Below are 23,773 nucleotides of genomic sequence, written 5' to 3'. Positions count from 1 at the left end.
AATATGTATTTTCTAATTTACAATTACTTCTTGAAAATGTTGCCTGTTTTGTTCTGCACAGAACAGCTAACAGAAAGCTAGGGCTCATCATACTAATAACGTCATTTCCGATGTCATTTCAGACTTCTAAGATTTAGAAGTCAACAAAATAGGTGAGATTATTTTTAGAAGCTTTAATTTGTGTATTACACCAACCTCCAATATGAATACATTGCCGGCCATTTTAATACTTAACTTTTAACTGTACACGTAGCTGTTATATTCCTAAGATACTTAGTTTAATAGAGCAACATTATTATTTACTATTGATGACGACGGCGATGGCAATTCTATTAATGAACTTACAGCTCCATAATAATCCTCTTTTTTCTTTTTCTTCTTTGTAGATGTAGTTCGTGACTCCATAGTAATAAGAATTACAGTCGTATATTACTTGGTGTTGTGTTTGCCTTCGTCTTCAAATGATTTTCACGGTAAATACCGCCGCTACCCATCAGCGGCATGTTTATTACGTCACCGCTATGCAGTGCTGACGAATTTTTTAACGTGTCCAGCGCGCTGCATAATTAAACAGGAAGCTGTATAATTAAAATCCGTGTGGTCCCGTAAGGTGATGTAATGAGCCCAAGTACAAATCTGCCCTGGGATTCCACCAGGGTTACAACTCTTCCAGCTGCTCACTTAACATCCCACTGAAGATCACAGCTGTCAATGTTCCTTGACAACATCGACACATCGTTATTAATACGCGCTATTTACAGCCATGGCCCTGGTTAAAGACATAAGACGCTAGGAACATCCACAGGCCTGTCAAGAAATATTTTAAATATTTCAGTATTGCTTTACTAATTTTTCCATCAACTAGTCTTATATTGCAGCAAAGCGGGTATATTACCGCACAGGTGCACTCTTTGCAATCTCCATATGATCTAGCTAGCTGTGATGCTTGATTCCATTGGTAAACACCTGAGCATAAGTTACTTTTGAGTTAAAGAAGCGATGAGCACGGAATACGGTGCATCTGTACTGAAAAATTGAAATAAACCTGGCCAAAAACTAATAGGCCAACCAGAAATGAACTAAAACCCAGCTCATTTCGAAAGCATTCATAAAGGTAAAAGGCACCGGTCTGCTGTACATTTCAAACGTCTTTCGGAAGACAGTAGCTGCGCTGGTTTGCACTGTATTCAGTATGGCTTTACTAATTTTTCCATCAACTTGTTTTACATTGCAGTAAAGCGGGTAGTTAATACTGCACAGATGCACTCACTGCAACGTCAAAATAAGCTAACTAGCTGTGATGCTCGATTCCATTGGTAAAACACTCGGCCGTAAATTACTTTTGAGTGAAAGCAGCAACGGGCACGTTACAAAATTGAAATACACCTGGCCAAAACCGAATATGCCGATCAAAAATGAACTAAAACAGCTAATTTCGAAAGCAGTCATAAAGTAAAAAGGCACCGGTCTGCCGTACACTTCAAAAGTCTTTCGGGAAGACAGCAGTTGCGCTGGTTTGCACTGTATTTCCAGTGTCCTTGCTGGGGGCGATGTCGGTCTGGTGTTGTATCAGCTCGCCTTCAACAGTTTTCAATTGTAAAGTAGCTTCGGTGACGCTTCGTTTTTCCCTCGTTTGCACAGGAAACGGTTTATTCTAGCTGAAACTAAATCTCTCACTTCACTTCTAAATGTTTCTGCATATTTATCTTACGCGTCTTTACAGTAAATGTTATGGATGCTTAGCTGGTATTTGTAAATGCTTGGGTCAGGTATTGGGGCGTTTTAGTTCAATACTTTCCGACCACTGCTTGTAGTTTTTCGTAGAAAGTTTGTAATACTTAACAAAGGTATAATGTTAAAACAGATTATTGGTTAGGTGTTGTTGCGGGTGGCATGGGGTTCAGTCCCAGAGCTGGGCTGTTATCTGTGTGGAGTCTGTATGTTCGCCCCTTGTTTGTGTGAGTTTCCTCTCCTCCCGTAGTCCAAACACATACCGGCAGGTTAACTGGATTCTGCGATAATTTGCACTGAAAATTGGTGCGAGTCAATTGCAACGAACCGGAAGCAGCGTATTAACCGGAGTTTAACCCGTAGCTTCGTGTAAAACTAGTGCGCTACCTTCAGACCAATTGTCCGCTTGAATTAGTCCGCAGCACCGTACTAAACCTGTTCTCAATTGCAACGAACCCAAAGTAAAAGCTGCTGCCCTCTAGATATGACTGAAGTCCGGCACTAGTTTAAACCATCTTTCATATGGTTTAAGCAACTTACTACCGTACTAAGCTGAACACTAGATCACATCAGAACTTTCTCGAATACAGTGTAAATAACATCGTCACTGATGAACTTACGCATCCGTAGCCTGAAAATTAGTTATATTTAGGTAAAATTGCTTTTCAAACACACCGTAATTATTCATAATGAAGTGTATCAATACACGTGTTTGTTACTGAAAGTGTAATTTATTCACAATTAACTTGAATGTCTATATTTATTAGTAGCTGTATTACTACAGCTAATGCATGTAATGCCTTTAGTGTATGCAATAGTGAATTTTCAGATATCCTGGGGAGCGAAGAAAACTGAAATGAAAGAAATACATTTTTAAGCGGAGACGTGGTAGCTGAGACGGCAATGGCGTCGGGTGTCTGGCTTCTGACTTTTGGCCGGAAAGTTCTGGGTTCAATCCCAGGTAGGGGCAAGTAATGTAGTTCCTTCCAGACGGCTCCCAGGTCCATCCCAGACTGCTTTCCACATGAGTACCGGGGTAATAGGCCGGTCGGAGCGTGAAAACATCACGTCCAGTGTCGGGTGGTCGAGAAACATGGTGCCCCCCCATTCCCCATGGGCCTTTATGGCATGGAAAAAGGACCTACCATCTTCAAACGGGGTGAAAGTCTTCAATGTATTCTCTCACATCTGGGTGTTAATTAAATTGTTATATATTTTTTATTGTGATGGAAGTCTGCATTTCTGTGTTTCTTAGGAAAAGAAGGGATATTGGGGCTTTGGGGGGGTACGGAGAATAAGTTGTGCAGGCAAATGGAAGGGTACGTTAAAGAAAAAAAAACTTATCGTCATCTTTTTAAAGGTGATTATTTAAGACAGTTCTTCGGAACAGTGTCCCTTCTCTTATCTGTGGCTGTGGTCCAATGAAAACAGAGAACAGTGGTGAAACAGCCGAGACGAACAGGAAGCTCTTCTCAGTGTGTCGCAAGGTTGTTGTATTAGGAGCCACACGCACAGGGACGGCGTGGCTCGTAATGGACTGGTACATGTACAGTACGCAGACCCACTGAGAGGCGAGCAACACGCTGTTTTAAAATTCAGAAAGCTCAAAAGGTCAGAGGAACAGGAATGAACTGAAATGACCTGAAAGATCTGTGCCAGTCGTCTCCAACTGGTTTGCGTTTTTAGCGCTGCAATTTATTTTTTTTGTTAGTAGAAGCAATCTACTCTAATGATGTTCTATTCTAACATAATTCTGTTTAAGAAATAAAATTGTCAACGCTATTGGACATTAGCTGGTGCTTTTCGTAACGATTTACTAACTCCGCTGTAAGGAATCTGCAGTACAGGCTTTTCTCCAGTCATCGTTCCACATACTGTACATGTATAGTAACTTACTTATCTAACTACCTCAAAAGTAGAAGATCCACAAAAATAAAATAAAAAACCTCTTAGATGAAGTGCAAAAACGTAGCCCCTGAAATTGTACAACACTTACATGTATATTCTTGCAGACACAAACGTTACTTCTACATAAAACCAAAATAGCGATGTGTTCAATTATTCCTCTGGAGGATCTCCATATGAATCTGGATCCTTTATCAATGGAAATAAAAGCAGTTATAATACATGTTCAAACTCAAACCCGCGGCTGCTGTTCTCGTTTGACTCGTGACTAACTGCAATTGAGCATCGCATTAGTAGTTAGGTACGCTTATCTGGTATAATTGAACATAAGTGTCATTCTTAAATTAAAAATAACATTACATTTAGGGAACGTATATACTGACATGAGCCAGAAAAAAATAATAAATGTGGCCTGCATACGAATTTACTAATTAATTTGTTCTGCTCGTTTTTCGTTGCAATTGAGCTCAAAGCTGGACATGATATCCACATCAGCACCTTATTAACTAGTCCCCAATTGAATACGCAGCTATGCGCTACATCCAAAATATCGTTGCAATTAACCCAGGGCGTCTGTGTTCGTCCCGTGTACCCCGCCTTGCACCCGCTGCTAGCCGGGACAGACTCCAGCTCCCCCGCGACCCTGAACTGGAAGAAGCGGTTAGAAAATTGACGAATGTTTTGATGCCCCTGGGAGTAATCACGTGTGGTAGTAATCGATATTTTCATAGGCATGTCCCAGGACACCAGACACGAATGCGCCTGCAAGTTACAAAGCAAGCGCTCTTCATAGTACTGTAAATGTAGGGTTCGTGCGATGGTGGTTAAACACTGCCTTTAAGGATGGGAACTGGATGGAGACGCATATTCTTTTTCCATTTTATTGCTGAAGAATCACATTGACTCCTGTTGTAAATTATAGCCGAGTGTCCTTTCTGATCTCTCCCTTCTTCCTTGTAACATTATTCCGTAACCAATCAGAAAACTCAGAAAAGTTTGTTAACATTCTGAAATAGACAATTCTACATAACTCAAAATATTTTAAACTGCTTAACTGAATAAAACAACAATAACAGGGCCTAAGCCTCAAGTATGAAAATCTACAATAACCAGAACCAACATCTACCGATTTACCTATTCCTATGATAACTTAGTTTAACCGAGCAACATTATTATTTAATCATGATGATGACGGCGATGACAATTCTATGAATGAATTTACAGCTCCACGACCCTCCTCTTTCTTCTTTTTCTTCTTTTTAGATTGAGTTCGTGGCTCCATTTTGATAAAAAGCTACAGTCCCTTTCTATTTTGTGTTGTGTTTGCCTTCGTCTTCAAATTATTTTCACGGTTGCAACCGTCGCGGTCCAGTAACGGGGCTACTGTTGCGTTACAACAGAGCCGAGAAGTCGAATTTCTTTTGACTTGTCCAGCGCGCTATAATAAAGTGAAGCTGGCCTATTCAGATCTGTGTGACACTGTAAGACCATGTCATCAGTCCAGGTGTCATGTATGAACCTGCTCTGTAGAGTCTCCCAGGGTCCCAACTCTTCCAACGCACGACCGCTGTTAAGATCACAGCTGTCAGTGTTCCTTGACAGCATTGACGACCCTTAGTTTTTTATAATTTGCTATAACACGCACTAGTTACAGCCACGGCCCTGGTTAAAGACATAATGTTTAAACACATAAATTGCTAGGATTATACACAGGCCTGAAAATCATCTTAAATATTTCAGTATTGCTTTACTAATTTTTCCATCAACTAGTCTTATATTGCAGCAAAATGGGTAGTTATTACTGTGTGCAGTCTTTGCAATGTCAATATAATCTACTGTAGCTAACTGTGATGCTTGATTCCATTGGCAAAGACTTGAGCATAAGTTACTTTTGAGTGAAAGGAGTGATCAGCACAATATACAGTACATCTTTACTGAACAATTCAAATACACCTGGCCAAAAACTAATAGGCCAATCAGAAATGAACTAAAACCGCTCACTTCGAAAGCAGACATAAAGGGAAAAGTGGGTCTACTGTACACTTCAAAAGTCTTTCGGGAAGACAGTAGTTGGGCTGGTTTGCAGTGTATTTCCAGTGTCCTTGCTGGGGGCGATGTCGGTCTGGTGTTGTATCAGCTCGCCTTCAACAGTTTTGAATTGTAAAGTGTCTTTGGTGACACAGAGCTTTTCCCTTGTTTGAACAGGAAAAAAGTTTATTCTAGTTGAAACTAAACCTCTCACTTCTCAAAGCTTCCTAATTTGAAATTTCTACCTAGACGTCTTCTGACAAATCGCTGTCTATTAATGGTGGCCAGATAAGCGTTATAGTTATATTAGTGAATTTATCAAATTTGAGTGTTTGTGTAGCAGTAACACTACAGCTTTACATAATAAAAAGGGTAAAGTTTATTCTGACTACACCACCTACTCTTCTAGAGGACTGGGACCTCTCATTTCCATAGTCTGGGTTACAAGGGGCTTTAACTGGGCGAGCGACCATGGTGTCAATGCCAGAGAGGGGATACGCCATTCAAAAACACATGATTTTGTTTTCCAGCAGTAAGATAGATAGATGAGACTTTATTAATCCCGTAGGGAAATTGAATTGTTACAGCAGTCCAGCCCAAGACAAGCAAAAACAGACATCAGAATAGTTATAAAAACAAAAGACGACAAAATAAATCTAAAAAAAATAAATACATAGGTGTGTGCAAAATGTGATGATCATAGTCACTGTAGAAATAATAAAAAAATAAAAGTACTTACAGAGAAATCTGTATAGAAATAAGAAACTTACTAGCACACCAACCTGTAGAGATACTATAGAGATTTTTAACAATTCCCCGGCTCTAATATAAATGACCATATAGATAAAGAATGAACACAGGGATGAACTAAGATACAGCCAATCGAGATTATAGTAAATCAAAAAGCTGAAATATTTACACTAAACAAGGAGTACTTTGCAGAATAAAAAGTGGGCATGAAATATTCATTAACCTTACCGACAAACTTACTCCGATAAAGCACAAAGCAGTCAACATGAGGACCCTTCTCCTGGACTGCAGCAATGCTCGACTGAAGTTTGTTCAGCAAATGTTTGTTAAGCTTGTGCCCTGGAAAGAAAACCAAAAGGTACTGTACAAGAAAATCTCTCATTTGCCCTGTGGCCACTATACGTCTTAAGGCGCTCTCTCCAGAACATACTTAGCAAGTGAAAGAAATCTCCACAGATTGAATCACACACTGTTTGTGCCTAGATGTTCATCAATTACCGTACACTCAATCTGTGACACTTGGGGTGTGGTTCTGACCTGGAACAGAGGGATAGGAAGAAAGTAAAAGAGAAAGGAAAGAAAAGATGGTACAGCGCAACACCTGCCAATTATCATACGAAGCAGTCCTGCAAGTCACCATGCAGTTTGAATACAAGTTTCTGCTTTGTTTATTCACATTCACCCTACAGTCCATGTGGGTCCTAATGCCCCAGTATAGTGACGGGGACACTCTACTGTAAAACAGGTGCCGTCCTTCGGATGAGGTCCGAGGTCTTGACTCTCTGTGGTTAAAAATCACAGGGCGTTTCTTGAGACAAGTAGGGGTGTAACCCCAGCGTCCTGGCCAAATTTCCCATTGGCCCTTACCAATCATGGCCTTCTAATAATCCCCCTCTATGAATTGGCTACATTCTGCTCTCTTCTCCACTGATAGCTGATGTGTGGTGAACGTTCTTGCACACTATGGCTGCTGTTGCATCATCCGGGTGGATGCTGCACATTGGTGGTGGTGGAGGGGAGTCCCCATTACCTGTGAAGCGCTTTGAATGGACTGTCCAGAAAAGCACTATATAAGTGTAAGCAATTATTATTATTATTAATAGACCTGCTGATGAGAAATGTAATGTGATTATACAAATGTTAAATTTTCTGACCACAAAATATTTTGCCTCATGTTTGCAGTATCACTGAGGTGTTTTCCTGGAAATCTCATGTGGGATTTGAGATGATTGTTTCAGGTCCCTACATCTCTCCTTTGTGGAGTGATCAGGATATTGTTGACCCATAGTCATTTTGTACAATCTCAGCCACTGAACTCTGTAACTCTTTCAAAGTCACCTTTGGCCTCACAGTGCCATGCCTAATCAGTTACTTTCTTGCCAAACTTCCCAGTTTGGAGGAACAGCTGTAACGAACAGTTCTTTTTTTCAGACCCTATGCGGATGACACAATCCGGGGTTGAGTGAGAAACACAGGGGAAAAAGCCACGCAGGAATCGGGAATGAATACGGGGAGGCGTGTCCAAACTGTGCAGCTGTCCAGGGGGGCGAGTCCGGGGCAAACAATCTAGAGGTAATGCAAACAGGGTATCAAAAAACAGGCAAGTCCAAAGCCGGGCGGTCCATCCGAGAACAGACAGGTTAAAGACAGGAACCGGGTTGGAACCGGCAGGGGGAACAGGAACAGAAACAGAAACTTAAAAGCATAACGGAGCCAGATGATTACAGGTCCCGGGCTCGCAGGCTATGGGAATCAGATGACGAGAGCCGAACTGAGTGGGTGATTGTCTTTTAAGGGGGGCAGGAAGGAGGCTGGAAAAAGGGGCAGGTGTACAAAATCAGGTCCGAAATGCAAGAGCCGGAGCGCCCTTAAGGAGGAGGGATTACAATCGTGACAACAGCCTGACCTAGGTAGTGTCTGAGTGCCTTCCACTTCTTAACAAATGACTTCCTCATGCGTAAAAAGCTTGATTGTTAAGGGTCTTTAAAATGTTTTTATACCATTTTCCAGATCTGTGCCTTACTATAATATAATATATTCTATACTATTATTTCACATAGACAGAGGCCACACAACTAAATGTGTTAAAAATAAATATATTGGCTAAGCAATTGATACTGGCACGTAGTAAGCAAAATGTGATCTTGACTTCTTCTTCCTTGTATAGTTACTTAAATTTGCTCTTGTTTGTTCACTCAGTAATTCAGTCTTTATATTGCATTGTGAACTCTCCATGTTGCGTTATGCGTAGTGGCATTATTGAGTCTTCAGTGGCAGAAACAACCAGCCAGGCCTCCCTGGCCTCCTGTTGTAAAATACAACTCTGATTTGACAAGGCAATTGATGAAAGTTTCCTCTAATTGCTACCTGCAATTTAAAGCACACACGCACCATTTCAGATGGCTTTTAAAGATATTTCTTTGAAATGAACATGTTACCCTGTTAGGTGAGCATCTGGAACACTTTCATGGTTCAGGAGTTCTGACTGGAATGAATTTGACTTTAAGAATAATGGCAGGATGTCACTTTCCAAAGTGCATTGTCTACAGAAGTGAGTCATCCTGCGTAAAGTGGGTCATGCCGTCAAAGCTCATGTCTAGATTTGAGGAACTGAAAGATCAGTGGGAATTTAGTGCTGATCTTGTCCTTCAGCCCCTGTTTGAAAAGCCGTGTTGAACGGAGAAAAATAATCATGAAGAATAAACAAACAATTTCAGCAGTTTGGAGAACAGCTGCTTTCATGACATCATACACTGCAGAATTAGCTTTCCCCTCAAGTAACCTCAGAACCATTTCCAGGTGGCTCACTGAGAAGGACCTCTTGAAAACTAGATATTAACCCCAGATGCACAGACCTTTAGACTGAAAGACAACAGGTGTCAGGGAACTTATTGGTAGAATAGGAGGATCCTTATGCGTAAACATGAATCCCACAGAACACAGAGTAGCAAACGGACAATCCAAAAGACGAAATCCAGAGGCTTGGTCAATTAGGGAGGCAAAGGGTCCAGTAACAAGAGATATCCAAAAGACAATCCAAAAACAAAATCCAAAAGGCATGGTCAAAAAGCAGGAGCAAAGATTCAGTAACAGGAGACCAGTCAAAAGGCTTGGAAACACACAGGAGAATACTACAAGAGGCTTCTCAATAGTAAGCATGGGTAGATGTGTGAGGGGGAGGTTAAATACTGAAAGGAAAGGTGTGTGGTAGGAGAATTGGTTAGGGAGTGACAATTTGTGGAATCTAGTGCATGTGGGAATATGATGGGTTCAATTAGGAATGAGATTGTGAAACAGTGGTTCTGGGAATGCAATGCCGCTGCCGAGGGAGAGTGTGGGGTGTGACAGGAATGGAACGGCGTTTGCGAGGGAGAGTGTGGGGCGTAACAACAGGGCTGTGACAAAACTGAGGTCTCACATATCCGGTGTCTCCAAAACTACAAGCAGTCTAGAGGGGCATCAGTGTGAGTCTTGGAGTGAGCACAGTTTAGCCAGTGACAGTTTTTTTGTTAAGGTGTACAGTATAGGAAGTTGAAATTGATGACATGGAGTATTCATCACATTATCATTACTTCCAGATGAAGAGCTGCTTATTACTTGAGCAGATGTAGAAAACTTGATTCCAGACAATGAGAACTGAGGGTGAGCATCCCTGGACTGTGGTATAAGAATTAGAAGAACAACCAGCCAGTTATGCACTGAAAGCAGTACAGAACCTAGACAAAAGGTGGTTCAGGTAGTAGCAGGTTGGGTCATAAAAATTATAAAAAGAAAATCACCAAAGCAACACAGTACCTATCCAGTAACTTTCCGAGAGCATGTAATAAATCAACCCTCAGCTGATGAAAGTCGTATTGAATACAGTATTTAAGAACATAAGAAAGGTTACAGAGAAGAACATTTGGCACATCTGGCATATTGGTAGTTAGCAACTTATTGTTCCAAGGATCTTGTCCAGCCTTAATGTCTTTTGATTAATAAAAACAGAAGCCAACAGTTGTACACACCCAATTGTTCAGAAATTACACAAGAATACAAGATAGGTTCCATTCAGCACATCTAGTGCATTCGATTTGTAGTAGTTAAAAATCCAGCCATTTCTTGAAGGAAGCCAAAGTGTTGGCTTCCACCACCAGATTTGGTAGTTTGTTTTATACCCCCACAACCCTTTGGGTAAGGATGTGCTTCCTGTTTTAAGTTTTTCAGTTTTAAATGCACTTCCATGTAGTTTCCAGTTGTGCCCTCTGGTTTGTTACACTGTTCATTATGAGCAAATCTGCTGGGCTAACTTTGTCAATATCTTTAAAGATTTTGAATAGTTGGATGAGGTCTCTTTGTAATTTTCTCTTTTCAACATAAAAAGGTCCAGTTCCTTCAGCCTGTCTGTGTGGAACATGCCCTTAAGCCCTGGAATGCACCCGGTTGCTTTTCACTGGACTGACTCCAGACTAGCAATATCTTTTCGATTAGATGGTGACTAAAATTGCACATAGAATTCTGAATCCCTACTTGGAAATTGCATCGTTAAAAAAACCTTTAACTACAAATGCACAAAGAACACGAGACCTTCCACACATTGTCTAGATTTAAAGGATGTCAGAATAAACAGACTGTAGTCTTTTTCATAGGAGGCCTCTTCTACCTCAGCACTTTTCATTTTTTGTCATAGATAATGTTTTTGTTACCTGCATGCAAACTCCTGCACTTGTCTGCTTTACACATCATTTTTCAGTTTGCCCAGTCTTGAATTCTGTCCAAATATTTTATGAATTTCATTTGCTGCTTCTACAGTGTTTGCTAAATCCTGTTAATTTGGTATCAACTGCAAACTTGACTTGTTTACTAAGTATTACTAATTATAACAATCTAGATCGTTGATATATATTAAGAAAAGCAGTATGAAAAGTACTGCAGTAATTACTCCAACCTAATTTGAATATTTACCCCTTATCTGCTTGGTAAAAAGGAGGATGCTGCACATTGGTGGTGGTGGAGGGGAGTCCCCATTACCTGTAAAGCGCTTTGAGTGGAGTGTCCAGAAAAGCGCTATATAAGTGTAAGCAATTATTACTATTATTATTATTATTATTATTATTATTATCTGTATAGTTTTTTCATTTGTCAACTGAATCTCAATCCAAACCCTCACATTTCCATGAAAGCCAGCTAGTAATTTGAAAATGAACATTTTATGATGAACGTTAGCAAAACACTTCTGAAAGTCTGAAAACACCATATCAAAGAACTATTTACAAGTTGGTTTAGGTAGACCAACCTTTTCTAAATTCATATCATTTTCATAAAGGTGATCCGATAGTTCAGTTTTAGTAATTGTTTTCATTGCTTTCCATTACAATTAAATCAGGCTGACTGGTATACTGTACCATTAAATCAGACTAACTGTGGTATTTACATGCTTCAGTCTTCTCACCCTGGATATGAGTATTAAATTAGCAGTTCTGCAGTCCTAGGGTATCCCTGTCTTGAGCTACTGTTGGAATACATCAGTGGTTTCTGAATAACATCTGCTTTCTTAATGCACAATTAATAAGACATCATTGGTCCCTGGGAACTTATTAATCTTGAGTACTTACAGTATGGTATCTAAATCACTTCTGCCTCTTCTATGTTTAAATTGTATAACAGAGAATTTTTTCCTTCCATTGCTGTTGACCTGCATGCTGTTGTCACTCCATTTGGTAAAGGCAAATACACCTTGTGACTGACCCCAACCTCAACTAAGGTGGCTGCAGGGATCTGAACGCATATAAACTCACAATGGTGATACCGCGGAGTACAAGAGGCTTTATTTCAGAGATCGTGCAGGTCTTTCCAGTAAGCCGATTCCTCAGCAGCCTTTCCTCCCTAGACATACAGTATATCAAACATCCAACTGCCAGCTAACACCATTAGGCTCTTTATATACAGTATCCTACATTGGTGAGTCATCGGTAGTGTAATTATCACCCAGTGTGTCTGTCTGTAAATGACAGATGATATACCGGCCTCTAGTGGCAGGTCTGCTGTAATAGTCTCCTCAAAGGCTGGAATGTCACACACCTACTGTACATGTTCATACTTTATAGAGTGAAAGTGGGTTATGTGCTATCAACAGATTAGCTTAGAGAGAAATATTTTCACTGGATGATACAGTTTTTAATGCAGAAACTAGGTCGTCTGGTTTCTGAAGGGGTAATGGGTACAGTAATTGTTCTTGGACGTGGTCATTATTTTTGTACTCTGCTCAGCTACCGTACATGAAGCGGCCCAGGAAAACTGACAGAACTCCTTGCGTGTCACAGAACTCTGCAGAGGATGCTCCCTGAAACTGAGGCGTACTGTAAGCAGCCAACTGTAAAGCCTATTTAGGTTGAACACAATCCATTAAAATAAAAGTTTCTGGACTTGAAGAGAAAGCGTATTTATGGATCCAATTTCTTTAATGAGGTTCAGACACAATTCTTTCTGTAGGCTGTTTTTCTCCCATGCTTATTTCTTTTGTGGCTGTTAGAGAACCTAAGTCCAGTCAAACGGGCAGAAGGAAAACGTAAACGGATAGGAGTTGAGATTATGAAAGTAAATTCCTTTTGATCCATTGCCTTTACGCTTGACAGATATAAAAGAAACATGACAGACGCATTGCTTACTCTTCTCAGCTCTTGCTTACCTTGCTTTAAAGTCTGCGTTGCATCTAATGTTCTGAAGGTGTTCTTGAGACTGGGGATATGAACCAGAGGTATGTGGTACCAACCCCAAGCTCACTCTGTGTATTTAAAACTGAGAACAGGAGGTACTTCTTTACCCAAAGTGTTGAAGAGGGATGGAACAAGCAGGCATACCTTTTTTCTATTTTACCAGCAAGGAGTTATGGTAATGCAATTGGTTTTCATAAGGAATTAACAAGTGGAATCTGAATTCCATTTCTCAATAAGAGTTAAGAGTTTGCTCTTCATTTCAGTTTTAAACGATGTTAAACCGCACAGTACCTTTCAGCTTCAGTACTGCTATTTTGAATCCTTACTAAAGTGAGTGATCGATGCGGAGCTTTCTGGCGGCATTACCACAGACTGAGTGACAGATCCTGGTAGATTTTCACCAGACTCACACGGCAGAGTGATACTGTACATACCCTCCATCTCTTCATGAGAAATGCTCTGACACCAGCCACATTCAATGGATTCAGTCTGGCCATTAACCTTGTTTAAAAATATTCCTAGTGACAATCACGTTGCTTAAATACTGGATGAAAATGACTGGAAAAATCAGAAAAAACAGCAATGTGGTTATCCAAGATGAAGTCACCGCAATTCTGTTTAAGGGGCAAGAGAGCTTGAAAAGCCTCAAATAACAAAACAAGAATCCTCTTAAACAGTATAAGCTGCTCTCTTGGGACTTGAATGTGTCTCTAACTGCTCGTATCATTAGACCCTTTGCCATACGTTCTATCCACATGGTACAATCTGTCAATGAAATTCCTGCACTGTGTCAAACTGATGGTTCTGTGTTCTGAGTCACGTCAGCAGGTGAGGTCAATCTTTCACATTCCATTATTGTGGGCGTCATACCAGTAAGGTTTCTAATTACCTCATTCAATCATCACCTTTTGACCTAGGAGAGTTAGGTTTCTTTAGTTAAGAGAATAATTGGTCTAAGTGACCATTTACAGTTCTAAAGAGGAAAGAGAAATAAATGACCTTTTAGTCCTTTGGGATTCATAGAAACCTGCAGTAGTTGTGCACTGCATAGTGCTCCCATTTCAAGCATTTTATACTGTAAGTGCTACTATGACTAAATATGTAGAAGTGGGATTAAAACAGCTCCTGAAATGACTACTGTTCATTTTAAATGATGTATAATCCTTAACAAAGAGCGAAAAGCTGTAATAGGTGATAAGTCGGGTGAAGCTGATTAGGAACACCAGACTTCCGCTCTGTGATAAAGGATGACTACTGGCTTTCAGACTATTGTTCCTATAATGCAGTTTCTACCCCCAGTCACTACTAACTCAGTTAGGCCTAACTCCGCCTATGTGGCCTTCATCTGTCAATTAAATTATTTTACAACCTACAGACCTTGTCCCACCAGCAATGCACTCCTACACTGCACATTACAGTTATTTACAGTACATTTCAACATTCCTGTATGTCTTCTTTTCAAAGATTACTGTGTTATAATCCCGCTGCACCTTGTTTAGGGTGGATACTCATGATGTATCCTGAGCACCAAGGTAACATTTCAGATGTCTTCTGCAGTTTTTTTAAATACTCAGTATAAATAAATAATGAACTAGTTTTGTACAGTTATATACAGTATGTATATCACCGTTGGAAACATTGTACGGTATATGACTTTTAAACACTGTAAATCATCTTGAAAAAAGGAAAACAACTTTGTTCTTTAAAGGGTCTACTGTATGGAAAGCAGTCAACATGTAATTAAATAGAATAAGACTGCTATGGAATAGTGGCGTTTCTGTCTTGACTGCTGGGATTTATGAATTAGCACTTTTTCAATTGCTTAACTTGCAGTTGCAGTTTCTCAAGAAAATTCACCTTCATGATAAACATAAACCACATATTTCAATAGATCTTATGTTGTACATTTTTAAAGGATTGCTTTATTTTCCCCATTATATATATCATTGTAGTGTGCCGTGAACACTCACAAGCTTGCATCTGCTCCATGAAGTTGGTCGCAGCACAAACGATTGCGGTGGGTTTTAACGTTTGTGCTGTTTGTAGGGGGGGCAACTTCATTATCTGCTTACACCTTGCATTACAAAGCAGCCTTTCTCACTCTCAACATCAAAGCTACCTGCAGTACTTGTGTATGAGGCAAGAGGGCAGTATAACCTATGAATCTAATGTCTGCTTCACTGAATCCATTATATCAGACTGGGCTGATCCTAGCCTGCCCGTGCACCTGTTGCTTGCTTAGATAGGCTCTGGCTGCCCCGCGACCCTGAATTGGAAGAAGGTTATAAAATGGATGGATGGACAAGCTGAATGTAGCTTCACTACAGATTAAACACTAGAAAAGGTAACGAAAGGCCATTCAGCCCATATACCTCATATACCCATATATTGGGTTGCCAGTAGTTAATCTGAGGAATTCATTTAGCCATTTCTTGAAAGGGGTCAGTGTTTCAGCTTGGCTGGGCTACTTGTTCCAGACACCCACAACCCTTTGTGTACAGATGTGCCCCCAACCCCCCCCCCCCCCCGCGCTGATTTTTCAACAGCCTTTAACACAATGCAGCAACACATTCTGATTGAAAAAGTCAAATTAGATCATTATCTTATCATGTGGATCATTAGTTTTCTGACGAATAGAACACAAAATGTATCTATTAATGGTTTGACATCTGACTCCATTTGCACTTCCACTGGTTCACCACAAGGCTGTGTTCTTTCTCCCCTCCTTTTCATCTTTTATACCGATGATTGTCGAAGCAGCTATGAAAATCATTATATCACCAAGTTTGCTGATGACAGTGTATTAACCACTCTCTTCTCAGAGCCTGGACAAATTAGTCAACTGGTATGGTACTTCTAACCTTGAGATGATCGTGTCAAAAACAAAAGAAATAATTGTTAATTTAACAAAAAAACAAAAGCAATATCATTCCTACAACGCCCCATGTTGGTCTGTTGGTATAGTGCACAGTTACAAATATCTGGGCTCTGTGTATGATGATAATCAAGAACACAGATGTCATTGTGAAGAAATCCTAGCAGTGCTTATATGGTCTGAGAAAACTGTTTTCTTATGTCCAAAATAGAGTCCAAAATAGAATTCTTTCAACATTTAATAGGTCTTTTATTGAAAGTACTTTAACTTTCTGGTATTTGCTGGTTCACCTCACTCAGTCAAAAGGACAAAAACTGCCTCCACAATGTTGTAAACCTCACCTCCAAAATCACTGGTGAGCCTTTCAGACCCCTGGCACAGCTGTATGCCCAGCAGACCCTGAGGAAGGCCTGTGCCAACATCAAAGACCCAGCTCACATCCTTCATCAGCCTTTTGAACTCTTGCCTTTGGGAAGACGTTTTTGCTGTCCACAGTGCCAAACAAATAAAAAAAGATTTAGCTTTGTTCCAGAGGCTATCAGACTCGCAAACAATGAGTGTAAAGGATGTGTATTGGACAGAGCTCTGGTCCACCCCCACCCCCCCACAAATATGCATGTATTAATACCTTTCTAATACTGCACACTCTTTTTTTCAATCATTTCGTCAATGCTGCACATTGGCTTTGGTGGAGGGGAGTCCCCATTACCTGTAAAGTGCTTCCAGGATGAATAAAGTATTTTGACTTGAACTGTTTACTTGCTTCCCATTATTCTCACCTGTGCTCTCTGGTCTGTGTCGCTGTTGACGCAGAAATGATTCGGATTCATATTGGGATGTGCCATTTGTACCCCTGAGTGAGGTACTGTACTTCAGATTGCTCCAGGAAAAGTCCCTGTCCTGTAAGTGGAAATGCATTTAAGTCACTTCTGATAAGGGCACCAGGCAAATATATTTATATTGATGAATTCTGGACAAATCTATTGGTAGGAAGTTTTCAATGTCTTTGAGGATTTTGAAGACTAAAAAGACACTTTTTCTTTAGACTGTCAGTGAAGGACAAGAATGATAGACTTTTGTCCTGGAGGTTTGTGTGTGTGTTTTGTGTCTAGTTTTCTTAATGTCTTCTGGTATTGCTTACTCAAAATGTTGACTTCACTAAAGGCACAGGAGGCCTATGAAGCACCTTGGAGTATTACAGCCATGCAGTGAATTAAAAGAGCAGAACAGCTATGTAACTGTGGGCTCGGGTCGAACAAAAACTAGAAAACACTTAGCCTAGGTGTATAGATTGACAACCCCTGGTGTAGGACATTTCTTTAAGCCCAGGAATGCATCATTCTTCTCTCAAAAGCACGATCTATTTTGAAAGATGGTGACTAAGAGAGTTTTGCCATAGAAATGAATTATTTGACTCTTAATTATTGTTTCTGTAAACTTACTGTACGTGTAATAGGAGCGGTTCTGTTTCGTCAACCCGCAGTGCATCCCAGACACGCGGATCCTTAACCTTCGGAGGCGGTGCCAAGGTGCTGCTGTCAGTGTGCGCGGTGACGTCACGGCGCCTTTCGGTGACTGTGATGGCGGACGGGATTTTCCTCAGTGCTGGTGAGAGAGCAGCGAAAGAAAGACGTTCGAGCTCCCCGCTCTTTACCAGCTACCACATCATTTAGCCACTTCTTTGAGAGGGGAGAGGGAGGTGTTTCTTGAGTGTTTGCTGTATGCTGTCCCTTCCCTGTGTAATATGTTGGAGAGGGAACCCGGGGAGTACGACAGTAGCCGGGACAAGACAGCAGGCAGCGGTGATTTTTAATCGAAACGAGTGATAAACACCACTCCGAGGAGCAGAGCCAGGAGAACACCGGGAGTAAGGAGCCGATCAGCGGGGACAACCGTCCAGCATGAAATTCGCGGAGCACCTCTCAGCCCATATCACTCCCGAGTGGAGGAAACAGTACATCCAATATGAGGTAAACATCGGGGGGGACAGATTTCAATGCATGAAAGAGAGAGGAAACCGGCGTTTCGTTTTCAAGACCCGACACTTGCTTGATGTGTCATTTTCCCGTTGGACTTGAGCAACCCTTAGCGGCTCTGCGTGTGTCTGTTGCTCTCCCCGGGTGGTGAGATCGGGGCGCCGTGTGTGCGTGTTGTTGACGGGCTTGGGGATGCGCTGCGTCAAGCCGCTCTGAACTCCCACGTCTGTGCGCTTCCCGTCTCCGGGCCGTACTGTACCGGCGACACACCTGGAAACCGCACGGACACGGGTGCCGGTCCTCTCCCGCTGGGGGGAAACGGTTGACCGTTGCCTTTGAACCCGAGGGCCCACATTTGTTGTTTTTTTTTTACGGAGAATGCTTTAACTCCGCATAGCCAAGTGTTTTCTGAAAATGCTATTAAATTGTATTACATACGATGTGATAAATCTATAGTGTAAACTATATACTGTACGTATCTGCCAGAGCTGTTAAAGTGCGTGCTTCTTTTGAGTTAATGGATTTAGCAAAGTAATGCATTTTGCACACGCAGCTTGATTTTATTGCTTCAGCTTCGCGACTATCCGATTTATGGAGGAGAGATGGTGTGACTCAGAGAGGAGAGCTCTTTGTCCGGGTTGTGTCTGCGGGCGGGTCAGGTGCCTGCTGCTTTTGTAGAGGAAGAGTTGTCCTCGACGATGTACAACCTGATACGAAAATAAGAAATTGGCTTTCGGTAAGGGGGGATGTCAAGCCGTGGGTCTAATAAAAAGAGGAGATATTGAACTTACAATTTATTGTTTCACTTTTCCCTGCGTTGTGTTCCTGACAGTTGGTGAACGTATCCGTCTAGCGAAGTCATTATGTGTTCCCCAAGATTAAATATCTACCTTGCTTTGGCTTTGCAGATGTGTAACACCTGCGTTATGAAACTGTTCACTGTTTATAAATATTATCCTGAGAAGGAAAATATGATTAGAAATGTTTGTGTATTATATATAAATACACAAAAAATTATCATATTCATGTAATGGGGATTTGTGTTTGTAAATTGTTTGGTCCATTTGATATAATTTAAGTGGTTTTGTCTTCTTTTTTGTAATTCAGATGACACATTGAGGCATGTCTCCTGGTATAATCTGGGTGTGCTATAATGGCCCATCATATAGGGAAGGAGTGACCCCTTTGTGTGTTCTTAGAACATCTGTATTATTTTGCTTTGTTACTCCTGAAGAAGAGACATGGAATGTAAATCAGTGTGTAATCGCCGTAATTTCCTCTTAATCCACTTAATTCCTTGTGATGCCAGCGTCCCAGTCAGGTTTGGTTTCTCAGACTGCCCGATCAGAATGCAGGATGCCATGTTTTATTGCCCAACACAACAGCAATTCTATTTTGGCAGCATCAAGACTGCAAATTGGATGACAAAAATTCACACATCTGTGAGGAGGGGATGGTGTTCTTCTGTGTGTGAACCGAAACTGTGGCGGGTAGAAGATCATTGATCCGTCAGTAATCAGGTTATTGATCTTGCACTCTGTTGTTTTAATGGCTGGCAGGTTGTGCTGTTTGTCCAGCCCCACCCATGCTTCCATCGTGGAGTCTGAGACTTTGAAGTTCCACATGCATGTCTCCTCGCCGGGGCACTCACTCGCTGCCTGCTGTCTCCTGGCTCTGCCAGTTGGCGGTCGGAGCTAGCGAGGGGATCTCAAGTTCCATTTTGTTCTATGAATTATAGACAAAGAAGTGGATGTCTGCATGTTTCCCCATCACAATATTTAACCTCCAGCTTTCCGCTCTCATCACTCCTCCTGCATGCCTGTGGGAGCAGAGTGGGAGCCGGGGGGGGAGTATCTCAGCGGCCTGCAGGAAGCCGAGCCGAAGGAGGGTTTCCTTACAAAAACCCTTAGCGTGCTCCCGCTCAGCTCAGTCAGCCATCCCGCTTAGCCTGACTCAAGTCTCACTCGTCTGAGCCCTGTTCTCACGCCAGCATCACTCCAGTCATTTTCCAGTCGCTTTTTCCAGTTCTGGCTTACGGGGGGGAGAGTCTACCCTAGCAACAGGCGCAAGGCAGGGTACAACCCAGTCCATTGCAGGGCACACACATAGAAACACACACTCGCACCAGGGCCAGTTTTCCCAGAAGACGATTCACCTACCAGTATGTCGTGGGAGGAAACCAGAGCACCCAGGGGAAACCCACATGAACACAGGGAGAACATGCAAACTCCTCACAGATAGCACCCCAGGGCCCAGCACTAGGAGTCAGTAACACTAAGCACAGGGTTACCATGCTGCCCTCATTCTGCCATGGAAAAATGATTGAATTATTACTGGCCTTGTATTTGTTCCAAACATTCCCAGTATGTGTGTGTACACAATGTGTGTGCAGTTTTAAGATTTTTGTTGTGTGTAATAAGTCTCCCTGGACTAGGTGCCTCTGGCGTTTTGAACTTGGTCCTTGTAGTGGCAGGGTCCAGCTGATTCTTTTCTTTTTAATAATAGTTGTTCTACCCGGTTTCAGGTTTTGGCCTCGTTAAGATTTCAGACGCTACGACTGCTTCTTGGCCATAGTGCTTTTCGCGCTGAGTTGGATGTGAGGAATGGATGTTATGATAAATGAATGAGTTCGCAGAATTTAATAAACCAATTAAAGACAATTTTGATGTTGTCTGGTACCTGCCAAGCCACAAGACTATAATTATTGTAATGACTGCAGCTTATTCACAATTTTGTAAGTGTTTGTGAACCCAAGGCTTGCCGAAAACACAATGTAGGTACGTACACTCGAACAGCCTCATCCATTAGTTGGTGTTGTGATGCGAAATGGTTCTCATTTTTTGAAGGCAAAAATAACACAAAAAAGAGATTCAATGCCAAACAAAGCCAGAGCTTAATGTCGTAATGTACAGTTAATGGTGAATAATATACTGTATATATACACCAGGGGTCTCCCACACCAACTTATTTTTCATTGTAGCTGAGTATTTTATTTGAATGAATCCATAACTGGATCATTAAGTTTTTTAGGTGGAACTTTTGCATGTTTTTTTCTTCAACTCAGAGAACTTTGGATTTGCTTATGAAACGCAATACTTAAAAGGCAAACCACATACATTGCTTAGGAACTGTCAATCAAATAGCCCACGTTAGACCTACAGTACAGTTCATTCTATTGAGGGGTCCGGTTGTTTGAATTGGACGCTCAGTTGGAAAAAAGCCCAGCAGGTGTGTGTTTTCTCAGGATAAGGATTGGGAATCCCTGCTATATACAGTGATTATCATTAGCAAGGACCTGTGACCTCTTCCAGGTTCATGAACTGTTGTTTCTTGCACCAGCTGTACTGCTGAAGCAGAGAAGCATTTTTTAACTATTGAAGATCTCTGTACACATTTACAAAGCAGTGGTAGTAAGCTGGTTTTGGCCTGCTTAAGAGTCTGTACCCTGTCAAATCTGGAGTGGCACTTTCTGCAGGGCAGTTGGCATCTGTTTCCCTGGTGTGTTTGCAATGCATGGAGAGAAGCAGCTGTGAAACCCTATTCATTACTATGAAGGGCATAGAAGTGGATTTTATATTTGGTTGCAAAACCTCAGTTTCCTAAGTGACCTGTGTTCATTTAAGCCATGTGTTTATCAGTAACTTTATTCTTGGCGTGGGTTAATCAATCCAGCTGGAATCTTTATAGTGTGATAATCTTATGTGCATGTATTTCCCTTGCAGGAATGCTATGAATATGTTTGGTTCTTCTGAAGCACTTAGTTATGCAGCATCTTTATTTTCAAGCATGTGATCCAGTGTGTGCAGGTTTAGCAATTAAAGGGAGAGAATCTTGGGTTTTATAATTTGATTGCATGTTAATTGAATCTGATTGTAGACCTGTATGATGCCGGGGCGCCGTAGAGGAATATATAGGAGGTGTGGATCTCTGTGAAGCCCAGCTGTCAGTGTGTGAGGGCTAGCCTCTCGTGTACTAGGGGATATGGTTTTTCCTTTGTGCGCTCTGTGACAATGGTGTCCTGCGTAAAAGGGAGGGGTGGAAAGGGACATTGTTTCTGTTTTGACAAAAATGACCCGCGTACACAATACGTACGGTATTGTTATAGTGCACGAATTGGGGGAGGAAAATGGGAATGGGAAATGCAGCTAAAACAATCTGGCCCAGAGAGCTATTGCTGGTCCATTGATGGAATGGTGACGAGAGCACCGACTGGCCTGTTTCCAAGCAGCTGCCACCGCCCCTGAGCATGATTTCTCTTTGTGATAGATTTATAGAGCTCTCTACATTTATTTCCCACTGATGGGACTGAAATACAAGTATTTGTATGCATCATAAGATGAAGGAGCTCTTTAAAATTGATATATGGATAAAAGGTGTTAATTAGGGATGACTGGAACTGTTCTGGCTCTGTAGCTTTCACATGCCTTTGTAGCCGAGAGGATGCAAAAGACAGACAACCGATTTGACTTAAGTATTAACAAGGAAGAGTGTGCCTTTAAAAAAAAAATGGCACACAAAACTGCCCTTTATCTGACTCTTCAGATTTTAGACCCGTGCACAACATTTTTAAAGATTTTTCCAGACAGGTGTTTTTACACGAAGAGTAAAATACGATGCTGGGCGAAGTGTTTGTACGGTTGAACAGACATTTCTATGGATGTATGCAATCCTGAACCAAAACAATAACATGTCCGAAATGACGTCGGACAGGAGAGCACCTCAGTAACTATAGTGGGGGCCTGTGCACAAGAAAAAGAAAATTGGTACCGAGAATTGTCCAAAGGGAGGAGAAACACTGGAGGCAGTAAAACAAAGAGTGAAAGCTGGATGGAACAAGTGGAGAGAAATAACTGGAAAAATCTGTGACAGGAAAATTCCCAGAAAGTTAAAGTGCAAAATGTACAAGACTGTGATTAGACCTGTACTACTATATGGAGCTGAATGCTTGGCAGTTGGAAAGAGGGAAGAGAACTTGATGAGAAGAACTGAAATGAGGATGTTGAGATGGATTCTGCAGATTTCAATGAAGGATAAGATCAGAAATGAAGAAATCCGTAGACGATGTAGGGTGGTGGATGTGGTTGAGAAGATGCGAGAGGTGAGGTTACGGTGGAATGGACATATCATGAGGAGGGACGTTGAGGAAGTAACAAAGAGGGTAATGGAATTTGAGGTGGAAGGTAACAGAGGAAGAGGCAGGCCTAGAAAGAGATGGATAGATTGTGTGAGAAAAGATATGGAGGTATGTGAAGTGAGTGAGGAAGATGTGCTCGACAGAGACAAATGGAGAAGAGCAACCAAAGCAGCTGACCCCAGGACAGTCTGGGACTGAGGCTGTGAAAAAGAAGAAGAAGAAGAAGAAGAAGAAGAAGAAGAAGAATTGTGCAAAGGGGGTATAGGGGCTTGTTTGATATATGACTACAGGTGGATTGGGAATGAAGAAACAGCAGTGATGTAGAGCCCTGCAGGTTGGGGGTTGAGGGGAGAATATTGTCGACTGTGCCTGTAACATGGCGTCAGTTGGACGAGCTTATTTTGTGTTAGGAGAATTTATTTGTTTCCATAACTAAAGAAACGGCCCCGCTGAAGTTTCCTCCATCGTAGCTGTAGATTCCAAGGCCTGGGGAGCAGCCTGCTGGAAGCAGAGGGCTGTTCTCCACCCCGTCTTTAGTGACCGAGTCAGCGGCTCTTTTCTGAGACGGACAGAGCTCTGTGAGGTGTGGTGGTCGTCTCTAAACAACCAGATGACCATCTGGCCCCACCTGAGTAATGGTAGCTGTGTGCAGAGGAGGCTATCCAGTAATTTATCACCT

The 23,773-nt window shown here is 41.6% G+C and overlaps 1 protein-coding gene across 3 annotated transcripts in view; it reads left to right on the top strand.

The window, feature by feature from the left end:
- xpr1a (xenotropic and polytropic retrovirus receptor 1a) overlaps positions 1-23,773 on the top strand; it is a 160,888-nt gene that overhangs the window by 6,025 nt on the left and 131,090 nt on the right. For 2 of the 3 annotated variants that reach the window (XM_069194341.1, XM_069194340.1), the window contains exon 2: positions 17,468-17,954. In XM_069194341.1, coding sequence (XP_069050442.1) covers positions 17,886-17,954 — 69 coding nt within the window. In that variant the 5' untranslated portion in view covers positions 17,468-17,885. The remainder of the gene's footprint in view (positions 1-17,467; positions 17,955-23,773) is intronic. The other variant, XM_069194342.1, reaches the window with a different exon arrangement.

The sequence above is a fragment of the Lepisosteus oculatus genome, chromosome 9 (assembly GCF_040954835.1).
Source record: "Lepisosteus oculatus isolate fLepOcu1 chromosome 9, fLepOcu1.hap2, whole genome shotgun sequence".
NCBI classification, from domain to species: domain Eukaryota; kingdom Metazoa; phylum Chordata; class Actinopteri; order Semionotiformes; family Lepisosteidae; genus Lepisosteus; species Lepisosteus oculatus.
This window is presented reverse-complemented; position numbering and strand designations above follow the sequence as displayed.